Consider the following 16,262-nt stretch of genomic DNA (forward strand, 5'->3'; position numbering starts at 1 on the left):
GTATGTTCGTTGGCATTCCTAAGGGCAACACTTCGACAGGGAATTTGCATCTTGCTGTCTTCATTTTCGGTCATCGCACAATGGCCATGTTTACCAGACAGGTCACCTGTACTCCATATGAGAAGTATGGCTCACTTGATGGACTGAATTTGGGTTGCAATTAGGACGTGGAAGCAGCCGAGTGGTTGATGCAACATGCTGGACCCCGGCCAAATGACTGCAGTGTTGCCGCTCATACTTACCTACGGGTTTTGTCTACGCCGACTGCAAGGAAGAAGTGGCCCAAAGGCCGTCATAAGAAGATTCACTTATCTGTGATGAGGATGAGGTGTGACAAGAGCCCACTGAGAGCTTGGAGCAATAACCCACTTCATCTCACAACACTCTTTGGTATTAAAATCCCTTGGGTGTTCGCAGGCCACAGTTGGCCGGGGAGGTTTATTCATGAAGTCTTTGAGAGCCTTGTACCCTAGGTCTCGTGATTGTAGCCCTTATGACCGTGTGACATGAGGATAGATGCAAGTGAGGGAAAAATGGAGCATCTTTACAGGTCTGGCGAAAAGCGGCGAGGACCGCACACGAAAATAATATTTATATCTTACTACAGCTACTTAGAAGACTATATAGTTTAGCCACGACAGCTAAGAAGTCAAGTTATTACATACAACACTTGACTACAAAAGCTTGAATAGAAGCCACTGGCCTTCCTGCCTTGGCCAAGCGTTGACCTGCGGCGCTGCTTCTAATTCACCGGCACTATGAATTCGGGCTGATGTTTCGAAGATGGGTCCCGTTTGCCATCATGTGCCCACAGGAGATACATGGCATGGTACGCATCCCCACGGCCGTCGTTGATATTGGTTGTTTTGCCCACGAAGCCGTGAGACGTCTCTGAGAGGAATTCCTCAAGGTTCTCGCCCCCCCGATGGAGCGCCAAGCGCCGAATCTTTTCCTTGGACATGTCCTTTTCGCATTTGAGATAACGACTGGGGCCTGGTGCGTTCCTGGTCAGGTCTTTGAGCCCGGCGCCTTCCGAGCCAAAGACGACCTTGAAGGAGGTGCACGCGTCGTCGCGGCGTGTAGTGTAGATTGGAACAAGCCAGACAAATCTGCCCAGAGCGTATTTAGCCTTTGTATCAAATAGCGGGTCATTTTCTCGGTTGTAACTCACTCTCCGCCAAAGTCGTGATTAATATCCTCGGGTTGGTGGTTGATGTCGATGACGCGATTCGCCGGCGGTTTGTCACCATATTGCACCTATTATACTTTAGTAAATGGAGTCATGTGTTGTGAGCAGAATATTGCGTACTTCTATGCCAGATATGTAAAAGTCTTGGGCTATAGCAGACGCGTACTTGTCGTAGAACTCGGCTCTGAATGTTTGGATAAGTTCCTTTCCTAGACTCAGTGCATTCTGCGGCCGCTCTACAACAGAGTCAACCTAACATGAGGTATGTCAGTGCTTGGTTTGCGACTATTACTTGTTAGGTAGTTTGGAAATACCCATTTCCTGCTTAGTTCCACCATCTCGATCTCGGCGAACTCGACTTCGTCTTTGAACTCGGCGTCCAGCGTTTCGACTATGCCAGAGGGTTAGAGAATTGAAAACGTTGTAGTTGACTAACTACACAGGGCATCTTACGGCGAACAATATACTGCGTCATTTCCGAAATTCGGACGAGTTCCTTCAGAATCTTGTACGACTGAATCCCGAGTTAGTCTAGATACGTAGATGGATTTTACGATACAACTTACGACGCGGTGCGCGGTGCGGTAGTCAAGAACCTTTTGGTCCGAAGGGAAGCCGACAGCGTTTCTGTACTCGTCGAGAAGGGGCCTGTTGAACGTGTTATTATCCAAGCCCTCCATATCGACTTGCTCTTCCCTTACCGGTACTCGTAGTTGTGTCGGCAGGCGTTATTTATAAACTGGTCCGCCCACATCTTGACCTGCTTGAACGATCCCTCCGCAGAGGCTGATTCAACCTTATCAGGAGATCCTGACTTGGCCATGACTTTTCCCATGTCTCCCTGGTAAAATAGCGATATCTCTACATCAGCGTGCTTGCTCACTTCTTCCATGCTCTTCTTGACTGATGCACTGATATCTCCGGTAACTCCCCAGAACTTCAGTGAAGCCTCGGCACTGGAGACAGGAATATTAGTTCCGGTTATGTAGATTTTAGTCGGTAGACACATGGCAAAGACTTACTGTACTTTCAGGTCGTCCTTGCTAGTGGATCCTTTCGAGTTGAATGATAACCGGGCAATCATCTTGCCACCGGTATGGAAACCTGATCAATTAGTCCTTTACTGAATTCCAAACTTAGCATTTAGGAAATGGGGATATTTACCATGGATCCATCTGTCGCCAAAGTCCCGAGCAAACGTGGACGCACTGTACTTGTCCTTATTGAACTCAAATCCAGTGGGCAAATCTACCTGTCTCTGAATATCGATAATGGCAATATATGTCAAGCCTTCTTTGGAGAGCTACAATTATCGTTAGTTTACTCTCTTTTGAGGATTATACAAATCCTACCTCTGCCTGATTCAGGTAACTGCCAGATACAGACGCACTCTGTCCCCAACCAGATACTGTTGCAGCGCCGCTGACGTCCAGAGCCTTGAGATACGAACTGCAAGGATTCATATTAGTTTTGAACCTTTAAAAAACTCATATTGATCAAACATACTCAAAGCTTTCTGTAAGCTTGTAATAGGCCGTCAGACTGCCAGTGCAATCCTGTTGATCTTCAGTAGCTCGGGTGTGTATTACGTTGAGCGCAGTGGCGTTTTGTTCATTTTCCAAGCCGTCAAGAACATCGTTCATAATCTCGTCTGGGTCAGGCGGGGTAAAGTATGATGTTACGTTCACATTGGTCAAGTTTGCGCTGGGCGCGGTGAAGTTGAACCTCATGCTTGTGGTTTGGTTAACCAGCACTTCAGCCAGGGCAGCGGGTACATCTCTCTTCTTTTCACCGGGAAGGAGGACGGCGTCAGGGATTACTCCCTTGTCCAGAAACGTGTTGTACCTAATTCGCGGTTAGGATCAATGTCTACATCTTTGACCGAACTGGTATTAATAGGAGCCGCTTACCCTTGTCCCATAGACAACAGGCCCGGGCCCTTTTTCTGGTTATTGCTGCCGCCATCTTTAGGTGTCGTGTCTTCTTCTACCTCCTCTCGTTTACTGGGCTCGATGGTAATCATCCGATCCTCCTCTACGAAGGCAACCTGGTTGAAAATGTTAGCGTCCAACACATGGCTCTATAAAGACGTTTATAGAGAAGGCGGCACTTACATGCTCGTCTCGCTTAATATCTTCAAGCACCTCTGGTGGGAAGCTGCCTGAGTAGCCGTGAAACCCAATGGAAGTCCCACGGTACTCATGTTTAACACCACTTGCTCCGTTTACTTGGTTCTCGCTGCTGCCGCTCTCTATGCTTCGCTTCTGGATAGACGTTTTAACCCGTTCAAGATGCTCATCTAGATGTTTCTCTTCGAGACCACTCTTTAGAACCACGATATGGCTGTGAAACAGTTAGCATCTGCATTCGTGATCGGCAGTCATGTTCTCAAGGGGAGGCTAATTTTCTTACCCCAGGGCTGGGGTCGCGCCGTCTTCAGAGGAAGCCGGCTCTGCTGCTGCTCCTCTGAGTAGAGCCGACACGAGGATAAGAGACCAGTGCATACGCTTCATTGTGCTGTTTTAGCAGAGTTGCGCTGCGAGGTCAAACTAGATAGCGGTCGGGGAAGTCCTCGAGTAAGTGAAGGAAGAAGCACTCAAGTGACAGGAACTGCGTTCTTATAGACAACGCAGCTGGTATAGCAGGATCCAATACTAAATGTATGCCTCTTACTTGCGGTGAGAGAAATATTGACTACGGAAATCGCCGAGTCTCTTGCAGCACAGTGTTATAGCAAATATAAGTCAAGTCTTCGTGTACACCCATGTTTTGTTGGACGTGGTGCCACTACTGCTCTTAATCGCCACGGTATTGCTATATGTCCACAACCATTACACAGGCTGAGGGTACAGAGGTTGTATATAACAGTGCTCGCCGAGGTGAAGTATTTCCCCTTTTGTGGCTCCGTCGATTGTGGCATTATTAACATTCGTCCTTCATATCTGACTCGGAGAAATTTTCAAGCCATCAGGACACTGCCTCTTATGCTCGAACTTCTGATTGGTGTGCCTACGAATATCTCGCCGTATCAAGTAGAATGTTGGGGAAGGGGTTAGGGGGTGTCAATGATCCGACTGACCAGGATAATCTAGCATTGGGTGCGGTGGCAACAAAATAACACGGCATTTTATGGCACGCGATTATTCCCACTTATATCATGGGGCATCGGCATTGTAATATCTCCTTTAATGCCAGATACATTGCCAGCATGGCAATTTAAGTGGTGTAACTAGTATCATCGGCTTTGCATTGTAGTAGCCGCCATGTGTGTGGGCTACCCTGGGAGCTCGGCTTATGCCATTAGGCTTTTCCCAACATGACTGAAGAACCCATGAGTCAAGTTGAACACTACGTATTCGAGGTTGAAAAGGAGCCCTACAACCCAATCCTTGAACTCTGTACTGAACTACTGGAAAGCTGGTGGGACCCCCGGGCGCCACAGGGCCTATGAATAGCCCGGGCGACGGCAAGCTCCGGAATTCAGATAACATTGAGCTGATGATCTCTTGTTGGCGAATTGATTACTGACCCCTGTTGTGGCGGTGCCGTTAGCCTTTTATGCGTGGCCTGACAAGACGAGGGGGACTGTAGACAACCAGCAAAGCTCTAGAGGGTAAGAATACTTGATCTAGAAGGGAGTAATCAGTTTTTAGTTGAAAAAAATAAAGTCATCAGACTGGCTTTGAGTGCGTGTTGGTTTACTTTACTTAATTCTTGTAGAGTAACCATAGTGATTTGTGCCTATAGATCGCACAAAACAGTGGACTGGCCCTTGCTGGAAATTGTCTAGTCCTGGTCTAGCTACATCTTTGACCTCTTGTTGTAGTTGGAAGCTAGTCATCAATAGGGCATTTTTCGTTATGCAATAATTCCATCCATACGGCTAATGTTTGATATGCAGCCAAGGGTAATTCCGCCGATTCTATTAACAGTTACTCTAAGTAAACTCCCTATGAGATGACGCATGTAGACTAATAACTTGGGGGTCGGATTGCAATTCATGCATCGTTATTTGCTGTAATGCGAGCCGGCTAATACCCACAAAAGGATCGAGCTAGGTTAACACGGCTGATCATACTGCCGATCAGACTACACGCCCCTGGCAAGGTAAGAGCGATGCTGATTCATATTTATTATGCAGGATGGAGGAGGTTCTGCGATTCTCGCGCTTTGACCCTCTATCTAATACGCATAAAGGGACTAAATGTTGGGGATGGCGAGACGACCAAAGACACACTGGCGCCGCACTTTCAATGCGGGCTTCTCGCCTACTTCTTGGCAAACGTATTTGGCCTACTTCAAACTATCAGTCACGATCTTTCAAGCCCTGGAAATATTCATGGAGACATGATTTTCTAGGGACCAGAGCCAACCAGGGAATAACGGTTAAACGGTACCTAAAGTCCGTCTATATACTACGATATGATGCTTATAATTCAGACCCTAAATATTTCGCGTGGCGTTATATAGCAGGAGGGTTAAAGCCAATACGAGATAATTAATACAATGATCGTGTGGGGGGTAAAGAGTACCTGATAATACGATAAAATCTCTTATTAATACGAGTCACTATTACAAGAGCAACTACTCCCTTTTCATCTAACCTATATTATAGTTTATAACCATTTATCTTAATACCTGTCAGCGACCAACTGGACGAATCACTTAACGGATGCAAAGTCTCGTGGTAGCACATAAGTCCCTGCAGACAGTCCCCATAAACTCCCTTGTTGTCAGGTCACTCATGGCTAAACTTACAGGGGCTGGATTATACATATAAACTAATTTTTTAGCTTAATGTCAATCGTAATGCCTAACGTACTTGTTTTGTTCACAGCATTACTTTGTGCCTAGCTAGTTGTTGCAAGAACGCACGACGTTAGTAAAGTCAAACAAGGGGGACCCTGGCCCTCATCTTGCTCTTTGCGCATACCATACTCCCCAACTAGCCTTGGAGATTCAAATTTTAGGTTGGAGGCAGGTTTACTTGCACCTTGAGTAGCCCCTTGTATCGTTTGATACGAGCTGCATCGGGAAGACCCGCCGGGAGGAGCTCCTCCACGGAGGAAGGGATTCGGTATGTCCTATTGCCGCAACTCAACCTGGAGCAATAAGAACCGGTCATTAATTTAAAGCCCGTTTGCCCCCATGTCCCACAATGCGCGGTGACCGCGGCCATTGTTTGGAATCATGGAGTGTACCCACCCCTATTCCCAGTCGCATTGCGCATAATGGCCGGGAACATTGTGCGCTATCGCCCGATGCATTGTGTTAACTCATAAGGCGGTAACCTCCGTCTGTGGCTTATGAATGTGAAGAAGAACTTCGTTTAAATGAAGTCCAAAGTGGCACTATCCTCTAGCAACACGCGAGTAGCTCGGTTATAACCGCAACCCGCATATAAAAGGTCGTATAAGCGGCCGGATTGCAGTGAAAAGGACGACTTGAAAACCTGCAATTGCCGTCTATTGTCCACGGAAACCTTGATTCCAAGATGAAAACCTCTGCGATTCTTGCCTTCTTCTTCGGGCTGACTTCAGCCGGGGTGACTCGTGGACCTGAGGGTCTAGAGTCGCATATAGCCCAACTTGACTCCGATATCAAAGGCACCAACGCCGCCCCTCTCAGACGTTCCTTACAAAATGGGCCCGAGACTTCTTCAGCGCCAGGACGCCATCCCATGCTAGTAAAGAGGGCATCGAAAACACAAAAGGGTGCCCCGTGGGGTCTCAGAGCCATATCTCACCGGCGCGCCGGGGCCTTTTATGAGAAATTCCCTCCCGATCCAGCATCCAAGTATTACTATGATGATCGGGCCGGCCTCGACACGTACGCATATATTCTCGACAGTGGCATTCGCACCACCCACGAGGAGTTTGAGGGCCGCGCCGAGACCGTCTTTACTGTGTATCCCGGCGATGAGATTGACCACCGCGGCCACGGCACCGCAGTCGCCGGCGTACTTGGCAGCAAGACCTACGGAGTGGCAAAGCGGGCAAAGCTCCTGTCCGTCAAGACGCTAGATGACAAGGGAAGCTGCGCTGCCTCTGCGGCCCTTCACGCCCTTTCCTGGACGGCAGAGCATATCCTCAGCAATGGCCGCCAGCATTCATCCGTCATCAACTTGTCGTTTGGTATCCCAAAGCTGCAGGCACTGGATACTTTTATAGAAGCACTCGTTAGCCAAGTCGGCATCCCCGTCGTCACGGCCGCCGGCAATGAGAACGAGGACGCCAGCCTCAGCACGCCGGGATCGGCCAAGGGCGTCATCAACGTTGGCCACATGGACAAGAACTGGGTCATGTCGCCCAACTCAAACTGGGGCCCGGCAGTCACTATGCTAGCTCCAGGAGTTCAAGTGGAATGTCCCTCTTCGGCGAGCGATACTAATGTTGTATTAGAGAGCGGTTCCTCTTTTGCAGCGCCTCATGTTGCCGGTCTTGTCTTGAATGCGATTTCCGTTCACGGCATCAAGGGGGCTGCTGAAATAAGGAAGTTTCTTCTGCAGTCGGCTACCAAAGACCAAGCTTGTACCTCCCGCAACACGCCAAACATAGTAGCCAACAACGGAAACACTGCGCAGAAGAAACATACAAAGCCGCGTAATTGTTGAGACTATCGCGATTGAAAGCTTTGGATCGATTTGAACAGTGGAATTGGCCCTTGACTGAAGCTATCTGGCCAGGTAGATTGGAGGCTTTTGATAGATATCATAGGTCATCTGTTGAGTCTCCAGTCAAGTATTTGGAGGATGTGTATCCAATAAAAAGCTAGATTCTGGAGGGTCGACACATGTATTTAGTAGTAATTTAGGTGATAATAAGAGTACTAACAAGAAAATTGTTTGCAAATCGCTATATCACAATATGCCAAAATTTAAGCAACTAACAAAGTCACCCGAGGTCATGAGCTGTTAGCCGGGGGGTTTTGGATTTCGTGACCTCACTGGAGCCTTCGCACACCACGGGGGATAGAGCCGTGACGTGAGGCTTTGTGAGGCCTTTCAAAGCTTTCAATGTTTCGGCAATGCCGATGAACAGCAGCCTTTGTTGCTATTGAAAGTGCACATGTAGCTTTTTCCGTTGACAAAAACCGAGCTGGAATGCTAGTACTTGATTTATTGTAAAACTATGAGAAACAAAAAGTAATAACAATATTGGTCATTAATAAATTAGGTAGAGTAGAGGGGAACAAAAAGTGACAAAAAAAACCCCCGGCGGGACTCGAACCCGCAATGTCGAGCTTCGGATCCTGGACTGATGTGCCCTGATAGAAGGCTCACGCCTTAACCATTAGGCCACGGGGGCTATAGACACTGGCCGAATCTGCCGAAATTTATTTACATTATCAATGTATCATGAGATATTGTAAGTGAAATCTTATAAAAAATTCAATACTCTGACCAGCCTGACTTGGAATAAGCAGCAAACAATGGACATGGCGGAAGACAGCATGATGCATCTCTCATCACATTTTGCCGCTCATTATGAACCAATAACGTGCATTGTGCGGTACACATGTGCTGGTGATAAGATGGCCACAGGAAGCGCTGCCAAGTCTTGTCTAATATTCTGCCGTTTCATCGGTGTTAGTGATGACATTTTCGATAGGGGGACATGTTACAGTGTTTATTTTCAAATCCAATCCCCAGGATGCACTACGTAAGACTGTTGGCGATGCCAAGTCTTTGTTTGCAAGCGGCCTACCAGACCCTTGCGCCCTGCCAGGAATTCTGACGAATCCTTGTTGGTCACGCCGTTAACTTACTTTGACAACTTAGCCGGGGGCCAGGGCGAAGTTGGAACATTGATTCTATTTCACAGCTTGCAAGAAATACCCGGTAATTAATTTAAATATGCTAGTCCTCGTGTCTTGATACAGCGAGGGGTTTTTTTGTGAAATGTCGAACGAACTCGGCAATATATCTGTAGCAGCTACAGGGAGTTCGTGACTTGGATGAAGAGCTACCAGACTCCTTGCCACATGAAACTGAACTCTATACAGGTGATCTAACACAAGTTATACAAAAGTTATAGAGTATTATATTCCCCTCCTATGAAACCTATTCCATGACTCTTGATACTTGAAACACCAGGCTTGATACCAACTTCTGATTATAGTACTGACCCGGTGCGGCGTGGACGCACCAGACTGGCTCGGAAAACAAATCCTGCAAGGCATGGTTTCGAAAATTCGTCATTCACTTGACTGCACTTGTGGTTATATCTGATAATTTCACCATTATAAATTAGTCACCCGCCGACTGTTGTGTGTCTAATTGTAATCCTAATTTCTAACCGGCAATCTAGAACCGCATTTCTCTTCTGCTCATCCACCTCTCCTGAATCTTACAACTGCTTCCTACCTGCGATTAACGAGGAGCCATGAAGCACAACGTCATCGCCCTCGTTTGCTTGACAAGCCTTGCTTCAGCGATACCTCTTGAGACGCGACAGTTTGACTTGGGGGCTTCTTTCCAGAATCCTCAGCAACCATCACCTTTCCTGCAACCTCCCCGGCCTCCCCAGCGGCCGTCATCCCAGCCGGAGCCTCCATTGCGTCCCCAGCGGCCATCAACTCAGTTGGAGCCCCCATCAACTTTCCTGCTGCCTCCCAATTGCGGCGCAGGCCAGGTCCTTCTCGATGGCGAATGCGTCATTCAAGGGTGTCGCGCAGGAAGGGTCCGTCTCGATGGAAAATGCGTTTCTTCTCGGTAATGCAATTAATTTATTGGTTAGAAACACGCTGTTCAATGCTGGCTAAATAAGCCCCGTGGTGGAGATTAAGGACGAGAGGAAGATAGAAACACGCTCTTAAAATTAAACTTTCAATATTAGCCAAGAGTTATCGTTACTGTACTATGCAAACAACAATGTCCTCTAGTAATGCATCTTCCCATCAGCGTGTAGTGATGCAGGCAAGACAGCAACACCCTCTCTGCTACACCTCCAACCGCACGTGGTTCCGGTCGAAACAGAATCAAACACGCCCAATGCAATCTAGAATACAATTTTTGCTACGCATATAATAATGATGCGCGACCTTAACCGGAGCTTCGAGACGTCAACATTGGTTTGAGGCTCCATGGTGGGGCATCATCTGCCATGTTGCATCCCGCAACGCCAAACCTCGCAGGCTCCCTCTTCGCAAACCCAGCCTCAACACACGCAACTTCCGTCGGCCAAGCAGCCATGGCCGCGCCGACACCAACGGTCCCCTCGCTCAAAGAATCCTTCATAACAGCGCAGACAAACCTCCTCTCACAGCCTCTCGCGCCATCCCGCATCTGGCGCCGCAACAACAACGCGTCGAGCCAGCCGATCCCGACGCGCGTGCTCGACGACGCCCTCTTCAACCTCAACCAGACCATCCAGCTGCACTGTCGGCGCGTCTACCCCCCGCAAGCGAGCTACAATGTTGCCGAGCAGATAAGCAGTTCGTACGCGAGGGACGCAGAGGAACGGGTCGGCAAGCTGAAGGAGTCGGAGAGCAGTATCGGCCGCGAACTGGACCTGGGTGAGCTTCCTTGTCTGTATACTGTGGCTGGGGATTATGCGCTGATGATGCAGCAGCTGCGGACGATGCGATTGAGGAGCTGCCTTCTTCGTGGCCGATCGAAACGGACCTTGATAATTATCCCGAGGAAGCAGACCAGTATGAGGCCATTGTCCGCCGGCTGACCCAGCTAAGTGAGGAGCGGAAGCAGATACGGCTTCGTGTGGAACAGCTCCGTCGCATCGAAGCCGCTGTCAAGCCTTTGGCTACCACGGATGAAGTCACTATTCAAGACAACCTGGTTACGCGCGACGGCCCCGTGGAGAAGGAGCTGGAGAGGATGAGAGTCCTGCTTGCGCGCGTGACAAGCCGGGTGGCCGGTTTGCCGGATCAACCTGCCAACAATCGTTCAGGGTCAAGGACTAGCTCAGTTGTGGACTTGGGGGGGATGACCAAGTCGAGGAAGAGGAATATTGACAGCTTTCTTGCGGATCCTCGAGTCTTCCCCTCATGAATACGGAATCTGTATCGCGGCCCTTCAAACTTTTATACGAGATGGCAGACTTGACTACTACGAAGCCATGGGATATCGTCGGCTATCATCGAGCACCCACCTCTGCCAGCCTTCTCAATACAGCCTCAGGCATACCCCGTCGTAGGTTCTACGTCGTGTTTCGGTCGAAACCTTTGACAACAGTGCTGGAGAAATTTATCGGGCCATGGCCGGCCTCGCTTACGCTTTTTTGACATTGGTTGAACCATTCTAGCCCTTTGGAACTCGCATCCCCCCGGATGTAGTCAATCTTGCCTAGGAAAAGCCTCCACGACGTGACGTTGTGCTCGAGAACGCAACACGGCTGCCAGTCTTGGAACCAAGGTATAATAGTCTCCCCGGTCACTCCAACCTGACGCGGGTTCCATGCGCTTCATTAGCACTACGGTATCTCGAGATTGGCCGTGGGCGGCTTCGCGAGAGATATATTTGAGCATTTCAGGCTGCAATGCCCCTTCAAAGACCACTTGCTGATCCGCTCTTGATGAAGGAGACCCGTTCTGGTGAAAGTTTGGCACTCAGAAGTCTGAGAAGAATGTCAGATGGCGCGAAGCCTTTAGATACCACGGGTCCTGACATGGTAGACGCAAGAGAAGCTAACGTGTCTGTCTTCTCAGTCTATATCTCCGGGAGAGAGCGAGTGACAGATTTCGTCAGCGTTCTGGACTGGGAAGAATGTATCCATGGAGCACGGATTCCAATCTAGTGGGTTTGTGGGTGCAAAACCTCAGGGTGATGTAAAACGATATTATGTCCACACACTATTGCACCATTCTGTGTACCTGTAGAGACATGGGAGATGTTTTAGATGCTGTAGCAATGCTAATACAGCATCTGGCCAAATATGTTGGCTTTTATCAAAGTTGGCTGAATCGTTGATGTATCTGTGGCAACTGACCACGCCAGAGAAGAATCCCCTCCGGCTCTGCATCTGTAGTCTTTCCAAATACCGGCCGACCAGGACTGATGATCTTCTGAACCCGTGTTGCTGGACAAGTTTGTCCAGAGCAACTCTAGTCATCCGGGGGTCGAGCAGTAGTGCAGGAAATAGAAAGATATTTCAGATTCTGGGTTCCCAGGTCACAGTGGCCATAGCCTGCCTACCTAACCAGACTGATTGATTACTGCCTTGAGCCTCATCTGGGGGGAGCTCAAACGTCCGAGAAAGGCACAGGTCTGCGAAAAAGTCATCTGGTATCGCGTTGTTGGGTTCAGCAACATGATCGGCGGTATTGGCAATTGCGGCGTTATGCTTCAGATATCGCAGGTCAACGAAGCGAATGCGAATGCGGTCAGCACGACTGCGTGTAGGAGCGCTCCAAGCCTCCAAGCCAATCAAGGGCAAAGCAATTCAAGGACACGAGGGACAAGTCATTCGCAAGTCCTCGTCATCAGAGGGCTATTTCAGTGCACAGGCAATAATACGTGCTGGGGTCAGTGATCCGAGTGTGAAGGGTTGTCGTCGGCGCATGACTGATGTCGCGGGCTCCGCGCAAACGCCACGACGGCTGCACCTTTGCATGGTTTCGACGCATCATGTAGCCGGCAATGAAACTCGGATCAGACGGTGAACTGATCAACCGGTCAACTGGATGGCAGTTGACAAAGTCCCATGCAACCAGGACCCGGCTCTGAACGCCAAGTGCTGAAACTTCGCTTCGCTGCCACCGTGATTGGTCAATGGCAGCCTACAAAAGCCCGCCTGTCGAATCGATGGCCACTTGCGTCCAACAGCCAGAGACGGCTTAAGCGTCATGACGAATACTGAGCGATGTGGCTCAAACACGAACGACAAGGTGATTTTTGAAGACGGCAAGAGATTGCGTTTGTGGTGTCTTGTTGGCCTTCGTCTGCAAACGCTGGCGGTTGGCAATGCATGACGCCTTGTCAGGAGATATGGAGCTGCAAGAAAGTAGGAAGTTGGACTTGGAACGGAAGGAGCCATGGCAGCCGAAGAGGAGCACAGTGTACGGAGTACCTGTCACAGAAACTGCCCTCTCCCTGGAAAAGGAAGTCACGATCCTCAATCTCACCAGAATCACCACCAGCGCACTGATGGAAACATTATGTAGGGCCAATGCCTCTCCCAAAACCGTTCTGTGCCATGAGTAACAGCAATACGCTCTATTCAGCACATGCGAACGCCAAAGCGGTGAACCGAAATCTCTCCTCAGTGCCAGGCGGGATGTGATCAATGGATGTTGATCTGCACAGCGACGTTGAGCCCCACTCTGACTGTTCAACGCAGAACAGGCCGGCACCTGGCATGATCCGCAACCTTCAATGTTCCAACCGTCACCACCTCGGGACGTCCCATTAGCTTTTCTACGACCATGTGGATGTCTTGGACCTCGCGGGCGTTACCCATCCGAGAAAGCCATTCGACTTGATCCCCGTCCAAGTCCGAATGCGAGCAACTTCGGCGCACATGGTGGCCATGGCCGACGGCATGGGATGAGAACCTTGTCACAACCAGACGAAAGCTTAGGTGCCTCTCGGAGGCTTCATGCCTCCATGCGCCCCAGGTCCCACCCAATTTTAGAAGCTTGCTCTGCCCAGAGCTTCATTCAAGCCAGACTTGTGCCCTGACACCATCTTCTGATAACCTGCCTCCATGATAAGGCGTGCGGAACTTGGCGCCGCCAGAACTTGTCATCATCTCCCCCCAGCTCGCTTGTTGGCCACGCAGTGTGGCCATGTGGGCCAAAACCATTCCTGTCCATGCTGCTCCAGGCCGGAAAGACCGCGAACGGGACAATCCCGGTTGCCCCCAACGGCAGCTGGCTGTCAGCTATAAATCGCCTTCTGGTAACATTTGCGATGCTCAGGTTGCTTGCCCAAACTTGTGGTCTTCCCCGTTCAACTTGTATCTGACATAGGACGGATTCTTGGCCTGTGCTTGAAATACAGCTGACGTCGAAATCCGTGCCCTCGTCGTTGTGGGTACAAATCCTCGAGCGCTCGCCACTATCTTTCTTCATACGATGCTTCCATGTCTATGATATGGCCGCTTGAGCAAATACAGCGGTAACCAAAAGACCTGGCGGAAACTGTATCGCGATCATCCATCACCGGTGTATATCCTTGTCGCGTACACCACAACAATGAGCGCCGCAATGAATGACCCTAGTGTCATTCGTCGCACCGCAGCAGATGAGGAAGCAGATGCAAAAGAAGCATTGCAGAACTTTGAGAATCAAAGATGGATTTCGTGGCCAAACGAAGGAGCCGTAAGTTGGAACCCTGGACAACAGGAAAACTTTTGTATGGCGACCAGGCATCGTACTGACCGCTTCTAGTTTGACGCTCTTGATGAGCAGTATGACTCGGTTCATCTGAAAGTCAAGGGTTCTATACCCCCCTGGGCTGCTGGATCGTTATTCAGAACCGGACCTGGACAGTCCATGGTTGAAAATACCTCAAGAGGCACACACCATGTCTCGCATTGGTTTGATGGGTTCGCCCACACCCACCGATTTGACATTATACCGCCCCCTGCCGGAGACAGTGCAACTTCAGTTGTGTACTCTTCTCGCGGACAATCCGAGGAATACATCACCATGGTGAAAAAACATGGTTGGCAGACGAGTGTGTCCTTTGGCCAAAGGAGTGACCCCTGTGTCGGAATCTTCGCCAAGTTTATGAGCATTTTTCTTCCCCAGAAAGTGAACAACAACGTCGCCGTAATAGCCAACATGCCTGGACTGGACAGCAGTGGAGGCCGGCGGGTTGGTCATCGAACCGGACTAGACAATGTATATATTACCACAGATAACTCCACCTTGGAGAAGATTGACCCCGAGACATTGGAACCCCTCGAGTCCGCGGCACAGCAGCAATTGCACCCAAAGTTGAAAGGCCCGCTTTCTTGCGCACATGCTCAAAAGGATCCCGTCACTGGAGATTTGTTCAACTTCAACATCGATCTGGGTAGAAAAGCCACATATCGTATCTTTCGAGTCAATGCAGATTCAGGGACCACTGACATCCTAGCCACCACCGCAGAAAATGAGCTACCGGCCGCCTACATCCACAGCTTCTTTTTAACAGAGAACTACGTTGTGCTCTGCGTCCCAACGTCGCATTTCGGTTGGAACGGCCTCAAAATTCTATGGGAACGCAACGTCATCGACGCCATTCAACCATTTGACAAATCAGTGAAATGCAAGTGGTTCGCCGTCGACAGGCGGCACGGCAGAGGAGTCGTCGCCAGGTTCTCCACCCCAGCTTCCTTTTTCTTTCATTCAGTCAATGCCTTTGAGCAAAAGTCGAAAGGCAGCAATGGAGAGGAAATTACAAATATTTTCCTTGACATGGTTGAATACGTAAATACAGATGTTATGCACATGTTATATTATGATATCCTCATGAATCGAAATCAAGACGCCATAAAGGACCTGCGAAAGCGCGACAAGTATAAGACATCGCAGCCAAAGCTTGTTAGGTACAAGTTTGCACTACCGGCCCTCTCCCAAACGCACATGGGCGATTACTCACTCGCTGCCGAACAAGTGTTCGCCATTCTCAGCCCGCACGCTGGGGAACTACCGATTATCAACCCTTCCCGATCCGGAAAGGCGCATAGATATGTCTACGGCACCTGCAATCGCGGTGTGGGGTTCTGGATGGATGGAATTGTCAAGACCGACGTCGAGACGCGGGACGCCCTGATTTGGAGCGGCCCGGTTGGACATACACCCGGCGAACCCATTTTTGTGCCACGACCAGGTGGCACCGATGAAGATGACGGTGTGATCCTCACCGTCGTTCTGGACGGTAGTGCGCAGACATCGTATCTGCTGTGTTTGGATGCCAAAACGCTGCAGGAGTTGGGTAGAGCCGAGACCGACTTCCCGATTCCCATTGGCCTGCATGGTATACATAGCCCCTTGGGCGAACCATCCGTGCCGTCATAGTGTGGGAGGGTGAGCCGCATAGTATGTCTTATTGTTCACCAAAAGGCCTTTTTCTGATTCCAAATTTCGAGGTTCACGTATGCAAGTTAGGAAAATCTGCAGATACCAT

At 49.6% G+C, this 16,262-nt stretch overlaps 4 protein-coding genes across 4 annotated transcripts; 3 read left to right on the forward strand and 1 right to left on the reverse strand.

Annotated features, from left to right (window-relative positions):
* Positions 1 to 742: 742 nt before the first annotated feature.
* MAA_07828 (Proteinase inhibitor, propeptide) lies at positions 743 to 3,702 on the reverse strand (the record flags this gene model as incomplete). Its single annotated transcript, XM_007825826.1, has 14 exons — positions 743 to 1,109; positions 1,172 to 1,257; positions 1,310 to 1,441; positions 1,504 to 1,580; positions 1,643 to 1,703; positions 1,756 to 1,837; positions 1,891 to 2,145; positions 2,212 to 2,293; positions 2,354 to 2,492; positions 2,542 to 2,638; positions 2,696 to 3,034; positions 3,100 to 3,236; positions 3,304 to 3,532; positions 3,602 to 3,702. 14 exons carry the CDS (start codon positions 3,700 to 3,702, stop codon positions 743 to 745), a joined length of 2,184 nt encoding a protein of 727 aa, XP_007824017.1.
* A 2,981-nt stretch (positions 3,703 to 6,683) lies between these two features.
* On the forward strand, positions 6,684 to 7,802 carry MAA_07827 (Peptidase S8, subtilisin, His-active site protein; the record flags this gene model as incomplete). The annotated part of the gene is made up of 1 exon (XM_007825825.1): positions 6,684 to 7,802. One exon carries the CDS (start codon positions 6,684 to 6,686, stop codon positions 7,800 to 7,802), a length of 1,119 nt encoding a protein of 372 aa, XP_007824016.1.
* Positions 7,803 to 10,293: 2,491 nt separating this feature from the next.
* Positions 10,294 to 11,198, forward strand: MAA_07826 (uncharacterized protein; the record flags this gene model as incomplete). The annotated part of the gene is made up of 2 exons (XM_007825824.1): positions 10,294 to 10,705; positions 10,762 to 11,198. The coding sequence occupies 2 exons, from the start codon at positions 10,294 to 10,296 to the stop codon at positions 11,196 to 11,198; spliced, it is 849 nt and encodes a 282-aa protein (XP_007824015.1).
* A 3,143-nt stretch (positions 11,199 to 14,341) lies between these two features.
* MAA_07825 (carotenoid cleavage dioxygenase 1) lies at positions 14,342 to 16,153 on the forward strand (the record flags this gene model as incomplete). Its single annotated transcript, XM_007825823.1, has 2 exons — positions 14,342 to 14,467; positions 14,537 to 16,153. 2 exons carry the CDS (start codon positions 14,342 to 14,344, stop codon positions 16,151 to 16,153), a joined length of 1,743 nt encoding a protein of 580 aa, XP_007824014.1.
* Positions 16,154 to 16,262: the final 109 nt, after the last annotated feature.

The sequence above is a fragment of the Metarhizium robertsii genome, assembly GCF_000187425.2.
Source record: "Metarhizium robertsii ARSEF 23 chromosome Unknown MAA_Scf_10, whole genome shotgun sequence".
In the NCBI taxonomy this organism is placed as follows: Eukaryota; Fungi; Ascomycota; class Sordariomycetes; order Hypocreales; family Clavicipitaceae; genus Metarhizium; species Metarhizium robertsii.